The 19653-nt window shown below is 35.2% G+C and overlaps 1 protein-coding gene across 1 annotated transcript in view; it reads left to right on the top strand.

Moving 5' to 3' along the window:
* Positions 1–19653, top strand: part of ADGRB3 (adhesion G protein-coupled receptor B3) — a 473802-nt gene that overhangs the window by 182418 nt on the left and 271731 nt on the right. Inside the window, exons 3-5 of the mRNA XM_050893783.1 lie at positions 6086–6196; positions 11367–11528; positions 18212–18376. Of these exons, the coding sequence (XP_050749740.1) occupies positions 6086–6196; positions 11367–11528; positions 18212–18376 (438 nt within the window). The remainder of the gene's footprint in view (positions 1–6085; positions 6197–11366; positions 11529–18211; positions 18377–19653) is intronic.

Raw genomic sequence — 19653 nt, 5'->3', positions numbered from 1 at the left:
GACTGTTTTAGTACAAATACTATTGCCTTCCATATTTCCACTACTATTAAAATCCTCTCCATGTTTTCATGAGTAATGGGGTATCTTTCTCACTGTGTTCATGAATACAGCTCAGTTCAGATCTTAATTCACTCTACTGAAAGAAATTATTCCATTCAGTTTGAAACAGGTCAAAGCTCTTCTATACTGTTTTGGAGAGCCAAAAGAGGACTTTTTATGGGACCAGGATCTACGTAGGAAGTAGGCAAAGACTGTTTTAAGAACGTTTTCCACATTTGCTAAGAAGAGGTTCCCATGGAAATCTAATTCAACTAATAGCTATGTTACCATTTTGGCAACTTGCCTGCCCGGTGAGAAAATTTCATTTTAAGGGGTTCCCATAGAAAGCCATAGCTTAAATCTGTACTGCAGAGTGATGATATTCACTGATGCCCTGAAGCTCTGTGTCCTGCCAATGCAGCATTTGAGAACAAGTGCTTCCTTGTGGGGCCTGGGTGCCCTGCTACAGTGAAGCAGGGCTGGAGACAGGGAAGGGAGCGCTCCTGGGATTTTCTCCTCTTTTGTCACAGGGTTTACTGTAAGAGAAAAACAACTGCAGCTCATGTTTTTTTGGTTTGAGTGTTTTGCTTTTTTTTTTATCTCCAGCCCTATGAAAGAACTAAAAAAAAAAAAGAAAACAAAACCCCCTCAGTCCTTTGAATGTAATTAAATTATTTTTTTATGTATAAATATGATAGAAAATTTTATAGTGAAAAAAACCCAGAAAGTCTCGGCTTCTCAATTCAATGCAAAATTGTGCTTCTGAGTCAACACACATTCTGCCATCTAGTGACCAGAAGAAATTGTACTGACCAGCTGCAAGTGTGATGAGAAACTCCAAGTACTGCTACTACTACATATTGCACTAGTAGCTTTGTAGGAGAAACTGTAGAATGGGCTACGAAGAAATTAAATGTGCAGGAAACTTTTTGAAGCTCCTGGAAGTCTTCAATTAATCAGATCTATTGAAATCAATTAATAGCTCAGTCCAAAATTTAATTTAAACAAACTGGTTCTTTACATACTTCTATAGCCCTCTTCTTTCTTCCTTTCCCCCTCTGCACCCCCTCCTTCCCCTTCACCTGGGACTTACATCAGCATTTTGCATAATGTCTGGGAAAAAACATTTATGTGTTGGCACAGAGAAGATGCCATGCTACTGCACGTGAGACAGTTTGCATTAATGCACATTCTGGCTGCAAGGCCTTTAATATTCATTCCTTAGTCAAGAGTAATTGAAAACACTCATTTGACTATTTACAGTTCAGGAGTGGGTAGGATAGCATGAAGTACACTGCCGGAGTGCTGTGGGTGAAAGAAGAAAATGACAGTCACTTTGGGGAATCAATTGCCTCTTCTTGCTTTTAAGGTTCTGATCAGCCTTCAGGGAGCTGCTCACCATCTCACCTTACAGGCAGTTTAGTACAAGCTGAGGACACTCAGCAGCTCTCAGAAGTTGCTTTGCATTTTACATGCCCTGAAGGGGTAACCCTAAAGGTCTCAGAATCACTTATTTTAGTTCGATGGTTCATTCACGCTGTTGTCACCAACTACTGTGGTGAAAAAGGCTTTTTTTATTAACACCAGTGTGTTCTGTGCCATTAATAGGACAATTCATAGTAGATGGTACACCCATAACCAGATCAATATATTTACACTGTGAAGTTCCCATGAAATGTGACATAAAAATAGCTATAAGAGCCAAACCAGCATGGTTTATAATGTCATCTGATGACTAGGATATATATGTGACAGGCTTACAAATATTATTAAACAGCCTAGGCATAAAATCTGTTTGACATGTACCTTAACTTTAATGATTATCCACTTGACAAAAAGCAAGGACTAGCCATTGGTGAGTAGAACCTTGCAAAGCTGGTATTTTTCTTTTGTATTTTTCAGTCTTCCTACTTGCATTTTTATATTGTTAACAGATGTTTTTTCTTCTTTGTTCCTACAGAGAGCACATGGCACCTCTCTTCTCTCCTAAAAATGTACACCTACATTGGCTGCAACATTTTAGCTTCTCCTTTAAAAACTAAAAAGTTTACTCAATAGGAATAAAAATTCCCATAACATAACATAAAAATAAAGGTAAATCCAATGGGACTACAGATAAGAGTTGTTGTAAATAATACTTAACTGTAAACTTTGGAATTTAAGAAATCATTCTTTTTTTTTTTCACTCCTAGAAGGCATGGAACTATATTACATGCTTCAGAATTATATGTAAAACGAAATGATAAATCACATCCATGTTAAGATACATGCATTGCTAAAATACTTTCAAATATTGATCCATTGTGTACAGCTGAGGAGAGAAAGAATATGCATCCTATTGCAGGAAACTATTGTACTTCCATAGCCACCAAAGGACCACTGACAGCAGTATAAATTCTTTTATCAGATAACTAAACCTCAGATTTTCTACCACAAATGTTTGTAATACGTTATGATTTGTTATAAGTCACGGTCTGGTTAAAATGATCTGTTTGAAGTTCCCCATAATGCTATTTGTTATTTACATTTTGAGGTATTTCTTTATGAGTTTTATTCTCATGCAGGTAGATTATAGCATTAACAATGTAATAAAAAGCATTAAAATCCTTTCATGTTTCCAGGCCTGACTTAGAGTCACATTGGCGATTTCTGGATCAGGCCATGTACCTGTCTGCTGCTGAAAAGATTCATTGTCCCTCTTTATTTAATGAAACAATCTGATTAATATCAATGTTTGAGGTAAAAGCAGAGAAGGACTGTCCTGTTTCACCCAAGGGAAAATTAGGACAGACATCACCAAAAAATTCTATTCAGAAACTGATGTCTGCAAAAATACCTTCTTCTGGGTTAAAAAACTTATTTTCAGCCTCAAGAACTAGGTAAGAAGAGTGAGAATGAGAAAAATTCCTTTACTCAGAATCTCAATTCAAACATCCAATATTATATCCCAGACATCAGGTCTTGAATCATGCTGACTCGACCTTACTGGACACCTCTATGCCAGATACTGTGTAGAGTAAGATGGTTCCTATCACCTTTCCCACACAAACAGGTCCTTGAAACTACTGTGCCATTTAGTCATACTTTAGGCTGAATTGGGTTAAAATGCTTTCCCAGCCCAGAAAGCATTTAAATACTTCTCCTCTGTGAAGTATTGAGGGAAAAAAAATGCATAACTGGCTCATCTTCTACGTTCATTATTTAGCTAAGATCTGAAAATGGAGGAAAGCTGTATTCTATTTAGTATTTATTGTAAACTGTGGCAGTCACTTAAGTAAGATATTTTATTATAAAATGCTTCATAAAAAATGCATTACTGTTGAGCTTCTTAGATTAAACAATTTTGAGAGCCCTGTTTGTTCTTATACACAGAAACTGGACACTTCTGATCCCATTATGAAAATGTACTTGATCCTTATTTTTCTTTTCTTATGAGGCTTGAATTTTAATGAGGCCTTGAAGTCCTCACCCATGCCAGTACACTGCATTTCCTGTTACTACTTTCGTTCTCATGCGGCATTTGGTTAAATACTTCAGTTGAATATGAAAATGAGAGCGCTGCATAAGTCTGGTTCCATTTTTTGACAAAACTTATAAAGAAATATTTTTATCTTTGTTATGAAACATTTCTTTTTAATATATATTTATATGTTTACTATATAAACACTTAATATACCAAAGGAGATTAGTTGAAAAGTGCATCTCAAAGACCATCAGCAATAGTTGAAGTGAAATGAATGTGTAAATTAAAAATGTGTTGTTGCTAAGTGGAAAAATGAAAAAGTCGAGGCATGACTAGATCCTGCATCAACAACTTGTGTTTTATTTTGCTTGGTGATATTCATGAGTAAGTCCATCGTTGTGAATGGAGCTACACTGGGTATAAATCACAACCCGGAAAACTGATCTCCCAGACTTTCCTTTGCCTCTTCACCAGAGGTCTCTGTCCTGCAGGATATTGCATGTGCCTGCGCCCAGCATGGGATGCTGTGGGACTGGGACCGGAGCATTCACCACCTCCCTGTGCCTCTGGAAAGCCTCTCTCTAGCAAAGGTCTCCCGTTATTGCACTCTGTTTGTAACTTAAAAAATAGAAGTAGTGTTCTGCAAGAATGGTGGCATATCCTCTAAACTGCCTGAGAAGCAGGCAGCGCGCAGGAAGCAAACTGTGTAAACATGCCTTCCTTTCACAGCCTCTTCAGGGGAAAAGCTATGTGAAGTCTCTTGTCCTTCACCATGTTGTTAATTACAGTTTAAATGGTCATCTGTACTGCACCTTGTAAAAACTGTGAAAGTATCATTCTAATCTTAATTTGCGTTAGAATATTGATTGTAAAACTTTAATCACAGTAAGAGATTTCCCACAGAATAAAGAGCTATCTTAAATCAGAAGAGCTGTAGAAGAGGTGTATTTTGTAAAAATTTATTCATAAAATTTTATAACACACATATGTATGTATACACATACATATATGTATATATATTATATATATGTATGTATATATATAATCTAATTATCTTTTATATGTATTTCTAGAGTGTATTAAAAATGTTGACTGTTTAATTCTCAAAAAATATTTTATTAATTAGATTTTGAAATATTCTCTTTAGATCACAAACTGCATTGCTGTTCTCAAATGAACAATTAAATTTATATTCTAAGTGGTGCCATTAATAAATATTTACAAAAAGAAACACTAATTTGGAGAAATATATTAATAATTTACTAGAAAGAAAAAAAAAACCTCTCTGCTGCTTGACCCCTTAAAAATATATTTACCTTTTATTATTTCTATACTATAAATAGAAATTTAAATATTTTTACTTTAATGATTTATCAGAACAATGTGTTTGCAAATAATATTTATAAGTAGCATTTACCTCATATAATGTTTTGCATCTTTTGAGGCAGGAAGGTAAGTTTTATTATCTTCATGACTTTACAAATTGGGGAGAATTTTGAATTTTGCATTCGCGAGGTAACCTTCCAGCAGAAAGGTATTTTTTAATGTTTATGTTCCTAGTGCTTCAGACACCTTCTGCCTCATCAGAAACTTCATGTGGTTGTAGTTGAAGTAGTTTCAACATGACCCACGGTTCCCAGCACACGCTTCCTAAATTAGAGTCCCAACAGAAACTGAATATTTAGCACCAAGCTGCGAACAACTGTGTGTGCCTGGGAGGACCAGAGGGAACTGTGCTGAAGACGCAGCAGTTCCCCTCTAAGTGCAAAGGACCCTTCACATTTCATCACAGAAAGGAAAAATGGAGTCTGAGGTAGAAGGCTATGAGGTTTGCACCAGACCAGAGAGGGAAAATGACAGCAGTGATAGGATAAAAGATGAAGCACTCTTGCCTCCCACACTCTATGGAGGCCTTTATGTCATTGATTTTTACGTAGATTTCCCTATTAAAATCAATGGGGACTTCTTTTTAAACACTGAGAGCAAGATATAACCTATAGTCTTTATAACTGAGAGATTTGAGAAAGGAAACAGTTCACAAGCCCTTGTTCTGCTGCATTCAGCCTAAAAATTAAGCAGTTTGTTGGCTAAATTATTATTACTTTGCATTGCCACCATTCCCAAAGATGAGTCGTTATCTCTGTTGAAGGCTTCGTCAGCCTGAAAGACAAGTGCACAAATAGAAGTCCTCTGGAGGAACAGCAGGCTGTGCCATAGAACAGCAACATCTAACACTGTCACAATAATTTTCTGGTGTGGTTTGCACTGATTCAAAATATAGGAATAAAATGTCTGCATTTGAATAATTGTTTTTGTCCCATGTCATACAGCTGATTTATAGTATGTGTCACTACATTGAATGTTGGTTCATACAATAAAATCATGTTTGAAAATCTGCAGACACAAATTTAAGTATTAAAAGCTGAGTGTAGCAAAGTTAAGTTGATGTTAACTGCCATGATCACTTGCCTGACTCTTACCAGCAACTTCCAGGTATGTTTAGGAACATATTGCATGAGACAGTATGTGACTTTTGAGAAATGTCTACACACAAGCTTTCATAAACCTTTATTCTGTCTTTAGAATTTGGAATGATGGGAGATCATACAATTAAAAGTCAGCGACCTCGATCTGTTCATGAGAAAAGGGTCCCTCAGGAACAAGCTGATGCTGCTAAATTTATGGCACAAACTGGTAATACATCAGTTACATTTTTCTATTTACTGTTGTTAATTTTAGCAAAACCACTGCATGTTTCCATAATCTTTTGCTGCATATTTGTCAGTTTTCTAAGCTGATACTTTTTTTGAATCATTTATTTTTTTTTCACCAGTTAAAGTCCATAAATAAAGTAGCTGAGAATTAGACAGATCATACAAAAACATGCACTGTGAATGTTGATACTGAATCATTTAGCGTAAGCATGAATTTCTTTAGTAGTAAAAGCAGTCTCACATGTACAAGACACAGGACAGCTTACTGTGACATATTAACTTTTTTCAAAGAAGATGTTAAGAACATGCTTCAGAATTTCTTTATAAATAGACTGAGGTCTAATCCCAGCTTTAGGCATTTATCAAATTAATTAATTACTAGGGTGACTTTAATGTGCATACATTCAGCATTTACTATCTTTGGCCCAGCACAACTCTCTGTTCTCTAGTTTCCAGATTCATAACTGCTAAATGAAATTGGCCGTAAGTAGTTTTTAATTGGATGTGCAAATTATCTAACAGTTTTTCATCTAAAACATATTTTCTAATTTTGTTTGAGCAACTTCATCTTCTTTAGATAAAGATACCAAAATGATATTATAAACCTAGAGCTGAAGTAATTGAAAGAAAAAAAAAAGCCTATTTACCAACAGTTACCACAGCTGCCTTTGAGGTCAATGATAACATTTCAGTGGTGAGTTGAATTAAGCTCTCATACACCAAAACTACTGCTCATTTTGACATCAGTAATGATCTGTGTATCTGTTGGTAAAATCTAACTCTTTGACGGTTCCCTATACACTCCATTCCAGTAAGTTACTGCGTTGAAAATCTTGTGCCCCATAATTATTGTATGGATTTGAAACAACTTACTCTGTATTCCATAGTTACTAACCTAGAAAATATGCCTGCATCAGTCATACATAACGCTTCCAGTTTATATTCACTTTAGTAAAAGAGCTATAATTGCTTCTAGTTATGTTGCATGTTGACTTCCTTAGTAGTAGGATGCTTTACTTAACAGATTTGCAGAAATCAATATATTAAGTAATCTAAATACATGTATAGCCAATCAGTGTATATCTGTTTGGTAAAGAATTTAGAAGGGGAAAAAGTCTCTTTCCCTCCTATTAATCTGTAGGACTTCTTTTATGGCTAACTCCCAGTTGATACTACTGTAAGCAAATATAGTGGAAGAAGGGAGCCTAGAACACTCTTGGTCTCCATGCGGTTTTTGTTTAGGCAAGTAGAACTTATTACTTACATACCTAGCTCAGACTTAGAATGTTAGTTGCTTACTACATAGAATAACACCTTTGCTTTTATGCTGCTTCTTGAATTCATACAATTACTCCAAAAAATAAGTAAGATGATCTGTTTTATTTCCTCATATAAATCCCTAAAACTTTTATATTAGCAGGTAAAACTTGTATTTGATAATTTCTAGTCATGCATTGCAGTGCATCTATTATGGGTGTTAGAGAACTGCATTATAAATGCAGCACTTATACCATCACCTTCTGATAGATTGTGTGTGTGGAGTGGGAGATGAACGTTCAAAATGATACAGGCTTGTCTTTCAAGGTCCTGTTCTGAAAGCATGTGAGATGTATCAGCAGAGCATATAAATTTACATGCCCAACTTTGAGGAAATCTGTATTTTACATACTGTAGGTTAACACATTTTAAGTAATACTGTGCTCTTTTTGACATACTTACTAATTTTCATCTCTTCTTCATTTTGATTTTCCTTTGTAGTGATCATTGCATCTTTTCTTCACCTCTAATGCATCCATTTTCTTGTGATATAATTAATGTGATATCTTCTTAAACTGATTCATAAGGTTTTTTCTAACATATCTATATCTCATGAATTTACCCATGTACTAAGAAATCTAATAACTTTTAAAGTAAATGGATACTGAGTTTATGAGGTTTCTTACATTTTAAGCCTGCTTAATATTTTATTTTGTGTAATAATAAAACAGATGCAAAAGTGCAACAAAATGTTTGTATGGTTTAAAAAGACAGAGAGATAGGAATAGAGAATTGTCCTGGAAAAGATTTATGAAAAGCATTTAATACTGTTAGAATAATGGACTTAATCCACCGAATTTTGCTGGGAATGGAAGAGTTTTAAAATGTGGTATTAAAATATGCATTTTCCTGTTTGTGAGCAATATGAGGCAGTAAAACATTTTATTTAAAAAAAAAATATTGTGTGAATAATTTATTGTCCTATATTTGTCATTTTATGTGTTTGGACTGATCCTTCCCTTAGGTGTTATGGGATTTAGAGAGTATAATGCAGGTAAGTGTTACACAGATCAATGAGGCCTTCCATACAGTAAGTTATGTTTCCTCTTACATGTCGAGCAGCAGGGGAGAGTGAGGGCTTGGTAGCTTGCCAATAGTTAATTTGAGATTGTACGTTTAATACGATAGATATAAAAGTTTAAGAGTTCTCAAGTAATGGAAAACTAGAAGGAAAACAAAAAGTAACCCTTTTGAAATTTTCATTTCAGAAAATAAAAAAATGGAAAAGAGATAAAGAAAACAATGGAAGATATATTTGCAGATTATGTAGGCGATCTAGGTTTATTCTAGAAAATAAAGAAGATTTATTTTAATAACCATAAAAATGGTTAACTATGGTATGATACGTCTGTGAAGATGTTTCCCTCCTTTAAAATATTTTAAAATAAGTAATGGTCATACTGACAGTACTACAAAATACTCTGAAAAATTAAAAATTACCAAAAAATCATTATGCATTGTGCAAAGGGAAGTGAAGCAGCTGGTGAGATAAATTTGTTCTTTATTTTACCTGATTTCACTCTTTTTGCACCGTACATCATGTTAGTGTGGAGGATCTCGCTCCAGCAAATAAGTCTTCTATCCTTTACGTATGTTGAAGTATATTTCTAGATTCTGCCTTTTGTGAATGGACAGTACATATATGCTCAGAACTTCTAATAACTAATATTAATTTCAAAATTCACTCAATACAATCACACTTGTCAGTATCATGTTACTGCTATTTTTCATCTTATTCCAAGGGTTAAGAGTAACTTTTTACCACTTTAAGGTATCTGAAATTTTAAATTTTTAATACTTCATTTCTGTATTTTATTAGCTATGCACTGTCACCATGTCTGTGTTGGATAATGGATAATTTACACTGAGTATATATGACTGTTTTACATAATGAGGAACATTCTGAGAAACATAGCTTTGACTTTTTCTGCTGTTTGACCTTTCATCTAAACCATTTTAACAAAGGCAAAATCAAACTTCAAACATGTAGGAAAAGACAAAAAATATTAGCCTAGAAACCCATAGTAATACAAGTATTTTTAGCATATACATAGGGCTTATATAGTACATATTGTATAATTGTTAATGTCTACCTAGATATTAACTATATTTACCATATTATATCATCTAACCTGAATCCAAGCCATGTAACAACCTAATCAAAATGCTACATTCATATCAGAAAAATGAATAAAATAATAATCAGTGATTAAATTTCTCGTTTTTTCATGTAACAAAGAAAATGACAACAAAAATCACTTTGGTGAATTTTTGTATGTAAAAAATCGCATCATTTTGTCCTTGTCCATAGAAATTGTTAGAATTGTATATAATTTTATGAAAAGCAGAGGGATTTGTGTGCTAATTATAAAGCATTCTGTCTTGTTACTGAATAAGAAGCACATTTTTTTAAAGCATTGAATAGCCTTAGAATTGCTTCTTAGAGGACTAGCAGAGACAAGCATTTTGCAAAGGTTTCATGCTTAGCCTCTGGAAACAAAAAAAAAGGAGCTTGGACAGATGCTTGCTACAAAAGCAGTTTCAAGAAATAGTATATCATTTACTGCATTCTTGGAAGCTAGCACCAGAGTCTTCCTGGTTTGCAGACATTCCCTTGATTGTGACCAATATAACAACTTTTGGAAGACTAGAGGTATATTGAGATAACTGAAATTTTAAGCAAGCTATTCAAGACTGAAGGTTGTATCATGTCACTGATTTTAAAGCAGAAAATTCCATTTGTTTCAAAAAGGACTTAAGTTTAAAAATCAAGGGTGTAAGAGAGGCTTCAACATGCCATTTTATACTGATTTTTAATGGAAGAAGGTAAACATGAATCCATAATTATTTACTCAAATTGTTCAGTGAGGTATGTTCACATTATTTTTGCATTTGCTTTCTGAGAATACTCAAGGGATCCAGTTTTTTGAACATGAATGCCTTTGGGAAAGGAATTCCAGAATTGTGTGTATGGCTGTTCATGGAAACTAAATTTAAGCATTCTTTCCTGAATATCCATGCAAGAAGACTTTATGCATCACTTGCTTTCAAAAAATTAGAAATAGTATAATGTGCTATCTCTCAACAATAAAACCAATTACGCTATTCAAATGTATGGTATTAATAAATCACATCTGACAATTTTGAATATAGTGGTATGTACTATACGCAGTAATGAGATCTAGTGCATCCAAGAGTTTAGCACACCTGCAGGTGAAAAGCAAGGAGCAGATCTGTGCAGTAAATATTCAAACCAAAGTTCCCAACCCTCCATTCAGGTTAAAATTTGGTAAGCAAAATGCTTCTCTTTGCCTGGGAACTTCTCTCAAATGCTAGATGACTATCCTCTGCCAAAGAAAAGATAAGATATTAGGGGGTTGGTTCGTTGGGTTTTTTAAAATCAGAATTCCCTTACTGGTAGATTTCCTTAAACTATTACGTAGCCTTCCTTCTAGAGTGATAAGTATAAATGTCAAAGATAAATCCTTTGCTATTATATAAAAAGAGTTGTCTATGTTCTTTTAGTATCCTGAGGGCAGTGTTGTTTCTAAAGTGTTGAAGGGCAGTAGTTCTCATAAAGCTGTAAATGATGCTATGCAATTAAAGTGTTTCCCTCTGACAGGTGTTATGTGACTGCAGCTTTGTAGGTGTCTTTATTTTCTATTCATTGCACATTTTCACAGCTGCTTTACTCCATGAACTTTTAAATATTTATTTTGGTGTGGTACTTTTTTCTTTGATTTGTAAGAGCAGAGGATAATGAGCTTCAGCAAAAAAAGGGTCGCATTAATACTTATGTTTATATTCATGTTTGTTTGTTGTCTTGAATACAGGTGAATCTGGTGTTGAAGAGTGGGCCCAGTGGAGTACGTGTTCAGTTACTTGTGGTCAAGGGTCGCAGGTGCGAACCAGAACTTGTGTATCACCTTACGGGACACACTGCAGCGGCCCTTTAAGAGAATCAAGGGTTTGCAATAACACTGCCCTCTGTCCAGGTAGTGTTAGCAGCCAATAAATAAAATTGTGGATGTTTTTGAACTGTATAATGATAAGAATTTGAAACTATATCTTTTTTATTATTATTTTTAACATGAATTTCATAAGGGCATTTCAATTAGAGCAGAGAAGTGTAATTCTATTCAGCTGTGAAATTTTGTCTTGCAGATTGTTATTTATATTTTCACAACAGTCAAGATATGGAACAAGAGTCCCTTTTTTCTGACAGTTTCAAATTTTTAAAAAAAGTCTGTATTCTCTGACTTTCACTCAGAAAAGAGAAGGTATAGCATGAATACAAAATATAAAGTAGGGAAGAAATCCAAATCATCAATACATTAAGAAGCAGAGACCGATTAACAGGGTGGGTGTCGTGGTTTAATAGTGCTTCCTTTGAAACTGCATGAAGGATGAAAATGAAAACACACAGTACAGCACTCACAATGCCATCCAGTTCTGCCTGCTTTCTTGCTCATTTAGTATTACCTGAGAAGAAGAAAGGTGTTTAAATCACCTAATTTTACAGAATTTTATCTTCATTCTTTCCAGTAAGGAATGAGAACTTTTCATATCAAAACAAACAAAAAAAAATCCATGTAATGCAAAGCCAAGGTAATTAATTTGCTGTCAAAGTAAACTGGAAAAAAGTTAATTCTTAAAAATCACATTGTCTAGCAAACTTCTAAACAATGCTCACACAAAAAGACTGCTCCATATTCCTCAGGTCACAAAGGAGCTCTTCCCTTACACATGAACTCCCACTTCAGGGTACAATTTTTGTTTCCAGGTACCCGGTATGAGCAATTGTTACCAATTCTCACTGGCTAACAGTGATACTGCCGAGATATTTTCCTTTTCAGATCACCACAGCTGATTCTGATAATCTTTGTGTATCTTGAGTTACCTTTCCTAAATAATTAGTCTTCTGGGCTTAATCTTGCATGTTTCACATAATTACAATAACCTTATTAATAATATATGTTGTTCTCTGTCTGGCTACAGGGTCACTACTATGTGGCAGTGTGCAAGATTAGCAATTTAGAAATGTGCTTTTCCTAGTCACAGCTCCCTTAATTTTTCGAACATCCCTTTAATTATTAGCCTAAATATCCTCTGTCCTCATTACATTTTGTATCCTGACTCAGAGAGTTGCATAGTTCAGGATTGTCCCTGGTCCATGCATAACAAAATGCATAGTTTGTACACTAGTATAATTAAAATACACGTTTGACAAAACAATCCAAACATATGCATACATAGCTGGGATCTGGCCTGTGTACCCAGACCTGTACCACTCATTTCAAACAGCTTTTGGATTCTGTTAACACAGCAAGATTTTACATTGTAGAGCGTAAACTACAAGCAATAAACATACAAAAACGTAACAGTGGTCTCTCCTTGTAACCTACAAATAAAAAAATCTACTGGGGCATATTCATTACATGTTTGCATGATTAGTAAAGGGGGGGGGGAGCATTTTGAGAGCTGGAATAATGTTTCCTAATCAAAAAGTTGCCCCTTCAAAATAAAAAAGTATGCAGAATGGCCTACTGGACTATACGTCAAGCATCTATCCACAAGCTTCAAAAGAACCTGTTAAACTTGCAAATACTAATGCAAGGCTTCCAGAGTATTTTCATCTATTGCCTTCATATACTTCCTTTAGTGTCCAAGATACTCACTAGGATGTTAGGGAATACATCTCTGTGATCTCACTGTCCTGGAAAATTTTGAGAATGGGATTCACCAGCTTCATCATTATATATATATATACACACACATGTATTAGTATTGAAGTAAAACCTTAAATTTCGAAATAGTACTCCTGATAATTCAAGTAAAATCATGAAGGAACCATTATTTACATAATATTTGGTTTATTTATATTTGTTTCGGATCAATACTATTTCAGGGGCAGGAATCCATTAGATAATTCAGTCTGTTTTGGAATGAAGAGCCTTCTAGAAAAGTGTAGCATAGCAGGCAACAAAACATAGCTCAGGTAACCATTGTTGTTACTGGTTCTTTTGTGAGCAAGTACGTCTCAGGATCCAGTACTGCAGTGCCACTGATTCATTTCAGCTTAGTGGATCACTTCTAACAAAGCTAAAACTTCAAGGAGAAAGAACACGGAATTTCCATACTTGTAGATCATCTCAATTAATTTCTATTTCTCCTTCTCCATTGCCCTCAGCAACTTCAACCACAAAATTTAGCTGAAGCTCAGCATTTTCAGGCTTATGGGTAAAGCAAGACAAGGCAGGAGCAGGAATACCCTAAACCATTTCAAATATTTGTATGCTCAAAAGCTATATTTTGGCTGGTGTGATATGCTAAGACTGCTTTACTTATCTCCCTTTTTTTCTCAGGGCTCATATCAATGAAGTTTAGCCATATTGCTGAAACTTTGCACATTTTGGTACATTCTGTGCCTGCATGGTACACTCACAAAATTGTTACAGAGAAATTAGTCCTATGTTTTAATTCCTGTAGCTTTATTGTGCTATGGAAGTTCAGGCCTTTACTTGAGAAGAAGAAAATAATAATAAGGAAAACTTAGGTTTATAATTAGAAAGAGACATGGCAGGAGTAGCTGCATGGCTTAAACATGAAGGTTAGAGGGCAGCTGTCAGAAAGTTTGCTGAGTTTATGTATTACGAATTTAAGAAAGATTTTTGACTGGACAATTTAAGCTATACTAAAGGAAACTACTTGAGTGAGTTTAAATTTGTGCATACAAACCTGCTAATTTAATTTAAAAATTCCTTTAATGTGTCATCTGCTTAGATGCAGTTATTCAGCCATATTAAACTGTGATACCATAGAATCATAGAATCATAGAATCATAGAATCACAGAATCATAGATTAGTTTGGGTTAGAAGGGACCTTTAAAGGTCATCTAGTCCCACCCCCTTTCAATGAGCAGGGACATCAACTAGATCAGGTTGCTCAGAGCCCCATCCAACTTGACCTTGAATGTTTCCAGTGAGGGGGCATCTACCAACTCTCTGGGCAACCTGTTCCAGTGTTTCACCACCCTCATTGTGAAAAATTTCTTCCTTATATCTACTCTAAATCTACCCTCTTTTAGTTTAAAACCATTAACCCTTGTCCCACTGCAACAGGCCCTGCTAAAAAGTTTGTCCCCATCTTTCTTATAAGCCCCCTTTAAGTACTGAAAGGCCACAATAAGGCCTCCCCGGAGCCTTCTCTTCTGCAGGCTGAACAACCCCAACTCTCTCAGCCTGTCTTCATAGGAGAGGGGCTCCAGCCCCCTGATCATCTTCATGGCCCTCCTCTGGACTCACTCCAACAGGTCCATGTCTTTCCTGTGCTGAGGACTCCAGAGCTGGACACAGTACTCCAGGTGGGGTCTCACCAGAGCAGAGTAGAGGGGGAGAATCACCTCCCCCGTCCTGCTGGCCACAGTTCTTTTGATGCAGCCCAGGATACAGTTGGCCTTCTGGGCTGCGAGCGCACGTTGCCAGCTCATGTCCAGCATTTCATCCAGCAGTACCCCCAAGCCCTTCTCCGCAGGACTGCTCTCAATCCCTTCATCCCCCAGCCTGTGTTGATACCAGGGGTTGCCCCAACCCAGGTGCAGGACATTGCACTTGGCCTTCTTGAACCTCATGAGGTTCACATGAGCCCACTTCTTGAGCTTGTCCAGGTCCCTCTGGATGGCATCCCATCCCTCAGGCGTGTCACCCGTACCACTCAGCTTGGTGTCATCTGCAAACTTGCTGAGGGTGCACTCGATCCTACTGTCTATGTCATTGATGAAGATATTAAACCATACTGGACCAGTACCACTTACAATGAAATGTCAATGGTCATAATAGCTTTCCAATATCTGTTCAGTTTAAAGCTGAACAAATCAAAAGCATTTAAACCCCAATAAAAGTCTCCCAAAATATGCTTGTAGGATGAAGGCCAGCATGGCCTCACGCCTCCTCCCACTTCACAGCAGTTGTGTATTGTGAACACTGTGGGTGTTCACTTCAACATGATTAGGTCCACAGAGTGGCTGAGAGAAGGGAAAGATGCTCTGCAGTAATCCAAACTCGTTGTGCTAGCAATGTTTTTGACAGATAAGTTGGCAATAATCTGAATATTTTTGTCCCAAATAATGAATCTTGCATCTGAAACTATGTTATAGAAAACAGTAACTCCTCTGTGGGCCAGCTCTCCATCTGGTGTAATTTGGCATAGCTCATCTGGCTATAATTCATCAGATGTTATAGGGTTTTTTGCACTTAGAAAATGGTATTAAAGAAAGAAAATGTAAATGAAATATAAAAAAAAAATATTCAAAAGTAAGAAATTTTAAATTAAGACCTTTCTAATTTATTATTTTTTACAGAATAATCTTTTCTAATTTGGATTAATTTTGTTTTGCTATGTTTTGTAGTTTTTGAAGTTCTTCTTGTTGCACCTGAGCTTCTTAATCAACCATTGTGGTATCAGAAGATGAAATTATATATTGTTGTTATTACTGACTACTGTTTGGAATCTGATCTGACAAATTGTTTTCTCATTAATTTTTCTCATATGATAAAAAATTTGGAGTCTTAGAGATATGACTGGATTCAGAATCCAATACTTTGCCAATGAGAAAAAAATCTTCAGATCATATGGCTGGATCAGAGTAGCTGTCTAAGTATAGTACCTGTTGAGAAAAGATGAAATATAAGAGATTACATGCAGATATAGTCATCAATTTACTAGTTTTAGAAGAGTTAGGTTTCCTGGTTTTTACCAAAATGTCACAGTTAATCAAGGTTTCTAAAATAACTAGACTAAAATCTGTCACTTTAACATTAATTTGGAATGTTCTTAAGGGGTTTTTTTTTTGCTAATATAATGCAGATTGATGTGATATTTAGAATAAGATAATTTTAATAAAGCTAGCCATGTAGGATGTGGAATAATTATTCTGCTTTTTGACCACTTGTATGTGACCAACTAAAAGCCTTTCATCAATTGAGCTGTTATCTAGTGGGTTAAAATCTTCTCTGAATGAAGCTTGACATTTTCTGTCAGGTACGATTTCTCAGAGGTTAGCTAACAAACTTTTTACTTCAACATAGCATCTGAAATGACAATTTTCCTTACTTTTAATGAAATGCAATAGAACTTACCTACATGCAGAATTCCCCTTGATCTTACTGATGATTGTGTGATAATATGCCAGGGAGCTGAACGTCCTTCCACACCCTTGCAACTGAATTTCACCCCAGGAAATGTTATTCTGATCCCTACAAGAAAAGGGTTTTATTTGTAGAAACTGGGCAGGTGATACGTGCCTTCAGGGCAAAGGAAACCGATATACAAGAAGTTCTTTCACAGTGATGAAAAAAAGTGAGGACAAACCAGAAAATCTATTTCTTCTGTGATGTTGTGAATCATTACCAATGATACACTGAGATGTTATACATTATTTCACCCTCCAGACACCCTTCAAACAGACAGGGTTGCAGAAACACACAGAGTTATGTGATACTGAGTGTGATGCTCGGTCTGGGTACTAAATCTCTGGATTTTTCTTAAATGCCTAGCATTGCTACAGTTCTCATTACTACATTCCTATTGTCACAGAGCCTAGTTTAAACCTGTACAACTGCTTTTATTTAAGCAGAAGAAAAATAACTAAAGTTTGTTTTGCAGTATTTTTCAGCTTATAAAGAACTGTTTTACCAATGCATGTATGGAATTGTCTTACCAGTACATGCTTAACTATAATGTATTAGAGAACTTTCTGAAAATTTAAGTCCAATTGTTTCTGAAAAGGGAATGTATATGGTGTATAAGCTCCTATGGATATTGTATATTAGTTTCTCCTACAGTGGAAAAAATTTAAGGTAGAGAAAGATGCATCTTCTATGATTCCTTATATTAATTTTGTGAAATACTTGTATATAAAAATATTGGTATGTGTTTGTAATTTATTGTGCACTCTGAAGGTGTTTGAAGTTTGTTGAGTGAACATTTTTTTAAGATAGAGTGATGCATGTATTACTGTGCATGTTAAATCAATGAATATGTTTATGTAAGGAAATAGCATAAATCTCTTTTGCTTATGTGGTCTTGGAATTTTTGAGGAAGATAATCAAGCACATGTGCTGCCATGTTTCCACCAGAAATTAAACAAGCAAAACAATTGTAAGATAACAGCCTCAATTTATGATGGTGACACAGTAAGACATTATTGCATTTATTCCTATATTTTCAAAAGAAAGCTTATTTTTGATTGCTTCAAGTTTTTAGAGTTGCCTTGATAGATAAAGTATATGCCTGATTTTCACAAAGACTAGTCTCCTGAAAATCAGGGCTATGAAACATATCTTAAGTCAGGCACCAAAGATATCATAACTAACTTTTGAAAAGGGAACCCATCTTTCTTAAAAGAATGACAGAAAAGAAAATGTGGCAGTGAGATTAGTTTAAAGATTAGATCAAATGGTTCTAAGTTAAATATATTTTAGAGAAAATATACTTTTTAAGTTGAAATTAACTAAATCTTATAAAGGATTTATTTTCCGATGCTAAAGATTACCTATGTACCGATTTCCTTGAAGCTGGCAAAATAATTCCTGTTTAAAATATTGATCATGTTTATTTTGAAATCCTTCTGTTACTTGTGTGTCTGTTTCTGGTTAAAATCTGTTTGGTTTGTTGCAGTACATGGCGTTTGGGAGGAATGGTCACCTTGGAGTTTGTGTTCATTCACATGTGGTCGAGGCCAAAGAACTAGGACAAGGTCATGTATACCTCCCCAGTATGGGGGAAGATCATGTGATGGACCTGAAACACAACATAAACCTTGCAATATTGCACTCTGCCCTGGTGAGCTCATATAGCAACTCTCTGCTTTGTTACAGTGCGTTCGATGTGGGTTGTTTGTGATTTCTTTTATTGCCCTTTGCACACACAAAAAAAATGTTATGCAAAGTGAGTAGATGGGGTAATATTGTTCATAATTCTGACTGTAGTGATTAAAGGATATAATCAGGATGGTAACTCCATTTGAGATACTACACAAACAGACAATTCTTAGTTTCTTCAAGATACTCTTTCTGTAGGGCATGGTATGTTGTGTAGGAAATCTTGATTCAGGATGGGTCTTGGAGAACCAAAAGGCAAACAACTTGCTGAGTGTGGCTTAAAGGGAGACATTCAGAGGTCACACAGTTTGTGTCCACCATATCTGTTTGAATTATGTTTGCTTAGAGGTTCACTGTAAATATTTATTCATCATATAACAAACATATTTGGGAAACCATAAAATTTTAATTGTTATTAATTCATTCAAAATGGATATTATTTACACATGTGCAGAGAGAAAGGCTGACACAAGCTAGGGCATTATTTGAATCCCAGTTAAACCCTGATGGTAAGGATTTTAAGTGCCTCATTTCTTGGAGTTAGTTGATGAACCACTTTAAAAAACTACCCCTAACCAAGTAAACAATGTGTGGGCTTCATGTTAAACCTTCCATCCACTGAAATTGAAATTAACTCAAAAAAATCATCTATTCTTTCAAAATTGATTGTAAAACTTTTGTCCATAGGTTATGATTAATTTTGACCAAAATTTTCAATACATCTGTGTATATATATGTATATATGTATACACATATATATGTATATATGTATGTATACATGTGTATATAATACCTAAGTATTACAATAAGTTCAATAACCATAAAGAAGATTATACATATAAAAATAATTTCTGTTCATTGAACTTACTGTAATACTTAGGTATTAAAAAGGTGTCAGGTAGCTGTGATGTGAGAAATTTCTTTCATGAGTTCTGTCTGACAGTGTGAAGGTTGCCCTTGCAGTGGGCTTGTTGAATATCCACAGTTCACAACGCTGCTGCAAATAGATTCTCTGTGACCGGAGCTTTTCCTGAAAAGGGTTGATGGGCATTTCTTTAGCAAATGGTTGTTTGATGATTTGAAAACAGAGATGAAAGAAAAAATGGAACTTAGTGCCTCGCAGAATTAAAACTAAATTTCTTGGATTTTTATGGAAGCTGAACTTTGCTTTTCTTCTGGTCAGCAAAACATACTCCAACTTCAGGACAAAATTTGTGGAAAAGTTTTAGTGCTGAACGC

This window comes from Gymnogyps californianus, chromosome 3 (genome assembly GCF_018139145.2).
Source record: "Gymnogyps californianus isolate 813 chromosome 3, ASM1813914v2, whole genome shotgun sequence".
Taxonomy (NCBI): domain Eukaryota; kingdom Metazoa; phylum Chordata; class Aves; order Accipitriformes; family Cathartidae; genus Gymnogyps; species Gymnogyps californianus.
Note: the sequence above shows the minus strand (reverse complement) of the source record. Positions and strands in the feature narration are given on the sequence as shown.